Source organism: Cyprinodon variegatus, unplaced genomic scaffold (genome assembly GCF_000732505.1).
Source record: "Cyprinodon variegatus isolate N-32 unplaced genomic scaffold, C_variegatus-1.0 Scaffold271, whole genome shotgun sequence".
NCBI classification, from domain to species: Eukaryota; Metazoa; Chordata; class Actinopteri; order Cyprinodontiformes; family Cyprinodontidae; genus Cyprinodon; species Cyprinodon variegatus.
The window spans coordinates 584,073-587,473 of record NW_015150724.1 but is presented as its reverse complement, the minus strand read 5'-3'; the positions used below and the strand labels follow the sequence as shown (position 1 = coordinate 587,473).

At 42.7% G+C, this 3,401-nt stretch overlaps 1 protein-coding gene across 1 annotated transcript in view; it reads left to right on the top strand.

Annotated features, from left to right (window-relative positions):
• lrrc49 (leucine rich repeat containing 49) overlaps window positions 1-3,401 on the top strand; it is a 62,131-nt gene that overhangs the window by 52,566 nt on the left and 6,164 nt on the right. The window contains exons 12-14 of the mRNA XM_015382974.1: window positions 548-782; window positions 989-1,174; window positions 3,021-3,130. Of these exons, the coding sequence (XP_015238460.1) occupies window positions 548-782; window positions 989-1,174; window positions 3,021-3,130 (531 nt within the window). The remainder of the gene's footprint in view (window positions 1-547; window positions 783-988; window positions 1,175-3,020; window positions 3,131-3,401) is intronic.

Sequence of the window (3,401 nt, the reverse complement as noted above, 5' to 3'; positions counted from 1 at the left end):
CAGCTGGACCCACCGGTGGGTCCGTAGGGTTCTAGGGGTTAATGATTTTTAAGAAATTAGCCCTCTAAACCTTAGTCACAACATCAGCCTGTGATCTAGCTCTAATCTAAGGATTAGTCTGTCCACTTCAGCTCTCGCTCACAGAGCCCTTATGTGGAATATGGCAACGTGTAATTAGTTTGTTAGCTGCCTGAACTGAGAGTAATAAGTGATACCCTATGATACCCTGCATGGAGAAAACTCCCCCGATTATCAGTAGCTAAAAAAAAAAGCTGCCGAGTATGAACTGATCACACATCTGCTCAAGTCTCCTCTGTTCTCTCAAGGCTTTCTGCTCAGGAAACGGACAGCTGATGTGTATGTGAGCAGAAAGCAGCTATTAACCAAAACAGGACACTGACTCCCCCTTCTCTACCAGCTGTATCCACAACACTGTTCCTTTAAAGATTGGCTGTCAAACGTCCCTAGCCAACAATTTATTCTGCTTTCAACACATTTAAGTTTCAAATCGGTTGTTTTCATGTTGTTTTTGTTTTTTTCTTCCCAGACTTGTGGAGACAGGGAGTGGCAGCGTTCAGAGCTTGTCGTTGTCTGACAGTCACCTGGCAGAGCTTGATGGAGACACCCTGCGTTTATTTGGACTTGGAGCCCTGGAGGCCCTGGAGAGGGGCTGGGGTGTTCAGACTGCTGGTGCCGTCACCGTCATCGCCTTCCGCTTCATTAACTTCGACGCCATCGTTCCCACACTGCCGAGGATTAGAGTCAAGTTCCCCAATCTATCGGTGAGGCTTTGTCTTTTCGTAATTAGATTATGAGTCTTTTTGAATAAAAACAACACATTTATTAAACTTTTGTCAAAAGTATTAAATATTTAAAAACATTGGCTATACATTTCCAATTTGTAGCCTAAGGCAAAGTTTTGTCCTTTATTTTCTTTGGCATTTTTAGCTAATTATAAAAGAACTAAACTAAAACTTTTTCTGTCTAGCACCTGATATTCCTGGAGACCAACATCAGCCGTCTCCCCCAGCTTGCTGCTCTGGCTCAGGTGAGGCGTCTGGACCAACTGACCATTCATCCAGAAGGCAACCCCGTGGTCAGCCTAAGTTTGTGGCGCTCATTTGTGGTCTATCGACTCCACCACTTCAACCTTCAGAAGATCAATGGCCTGGAGGTGAGGATGTATTTCACTTCAGAAAACCTCAGCTACAGCTACAAAAAAGTTTAAAAGTGGATTCATGGATTCAATACAGATAGAATGAAATGTTTCAGTTCTTTATTTCTTTTCATTTTTAAATTAATTAATAAAATCCCTCTGAGACCGAGAATATTACATGACATTAAAGCTACAGTGTGTAATAATTACAGGGATATACAGTCAGAAATATAATATATAATACATAACTATGTTATTTATCATCATCTACGAGCTCAGCCTCTTAACCTTAATATTTGCGTTGCCTTAGAATTCGTTATTTATAATTACATAGGAGCGGGTCTCGCAGCCATGGAGGCAGACATCTTTGCGCTACGGCAGCGCAGAGCCAACTAGCGATTTGCGAGATCTCCAAAACGTCACAACGATGTAGAAAAAATAACGGGTATATTTATTATCTTAAGTCTACATGAAATCTATACCCTACACAGACTAATGAAATACTATCTGTAAAATTATCTATGTAAACAAACCTCATCACTTGAGAAGGTAGGTGATGCGGACGTCGTGGAAGACATTTTGTCCCGTAACGCTCGCCATACTGTTGGGGGGGAGATGTTCATGTTGCTGCAGTCTGCAGTCTGACCGCTAGATGTCGCTAAAAGTTACACACTGTAGCCTTAACATTTAGGACTTCTTAAAAAGGACCTATTATCCCCCCCAACAGCTGCCCTGTAGGGGTCAGGGGTGACCAGTGGTTCTCCAGAACTTCTGCTCTGCTGCAGAAAACCAGGCCAGACAGGCTTTTAGGTGCTAAAACCAGTTTAGAGTCAATCTACATCGTACCAACAGGAAAATGAACAAGAAAAGCATCCATGTTTTCCAGCTAAATCACTAAAGACAGAAATTTTCCTAAAGCTCAACTAATTCTGAAAACAGCAAAAATCCTGTATTTGTCATTTTTACGTTAATGTATTCATAAAGTAACGAATTGCTGTATTGTTGTTGTGAGTTTACTGTTAATATAAAAGTAATTAAAATCTCAGATTAATTAGAAAATATCACTTGATTGTTTCACTGCTGCCACTCTCTGGTTTAAAAGGGAACTGCTTGTTTCCAGAGGTGTTCAATGGACTCTATGCACGACTCCACTAGTCCGGCTCCTTAGGCCTAATCCCAAACCAGCCCATAAGCACTATTCCTGAGTCCGCCACATTAAGTGCCGTCCCAAAGCCCGTAGTGGGCAGGGCGAGTGAACCATTCATCCCTTAATTAGCGAGTCTGCATTAAGTGCAGGGTCGCGGATGGCGGAGGGAACACATGCATTTATATGTAAGTTTCACCTTTTTGCTGCATCTTCATAACGCTGACAAAAAATCACTAGTTAGGTATAAGAAAAAAAGTTAAGTATCGGTGGTTAGGGAGCTGTTTAGGGTTCAGCCCACCACTTCCTGAACTTAAAGCAGCTGCTTTATTTCCTGTCTTTCATTACTGGATGATCTGATTCATCCAGGTGTGTCTGGCTAAAGAAAGACAGAAAAATAAAGGAGTTGCTTTACGTTCAGAAAGTAGTGGAGTTGTGCATAGAGCCCGTTATGTCAGCATGGGAAGAGATTATCTTGTGGAGGTGGCCTCAGTGGTGGCCAGTGATTGCTAAAGGTGGAGATGGACCCCCCTGACCCCTCTCTAGCTCAGCCCCCGCAAACCTGATGGTGTATGGAAGAGATAATCCATCATTTGATTCAGCCTATAAGAAGGCCTCGGTGGGGTTTAAAAAATACTATGCTAGAGACCTTTAAGGTTGGGAGAACGCTGCAGAAAGGTGCATAAAAAGACAATGAGTGATTGTTTTTGTTGCTCTTAGGTGACCATGAATGATGTGATTGCTGCAGAGCGGGTGTTTGGGACATTGGGTCACATAGCAGCCACTGAAACTCCACGCTGCCGCCTCCTATTGCTGCTGGAAGAGTCCAGGTGAGAACCGAGTGTCCGGATTGTTTCAGACTGTCTGCACTATTTGTTTAGAAGAATCAAGGATCTTTGGATTCTTCGATGAGTTTCAGCTCTTAAATATGTAGGCTTCTGTACATGTGCGTTCATGCCTGTGTGAAGCTTTCTGGGAGCATACATTTTTGGGTATGTGTGTGTAGTATGAGGCAGAGGAGCCAGAGGAATTAGTTTGTGTCTCAGGGTAAGGGTGGGTACTTGGCTCTTGGGCACAAACATTCCTATATACATATATATA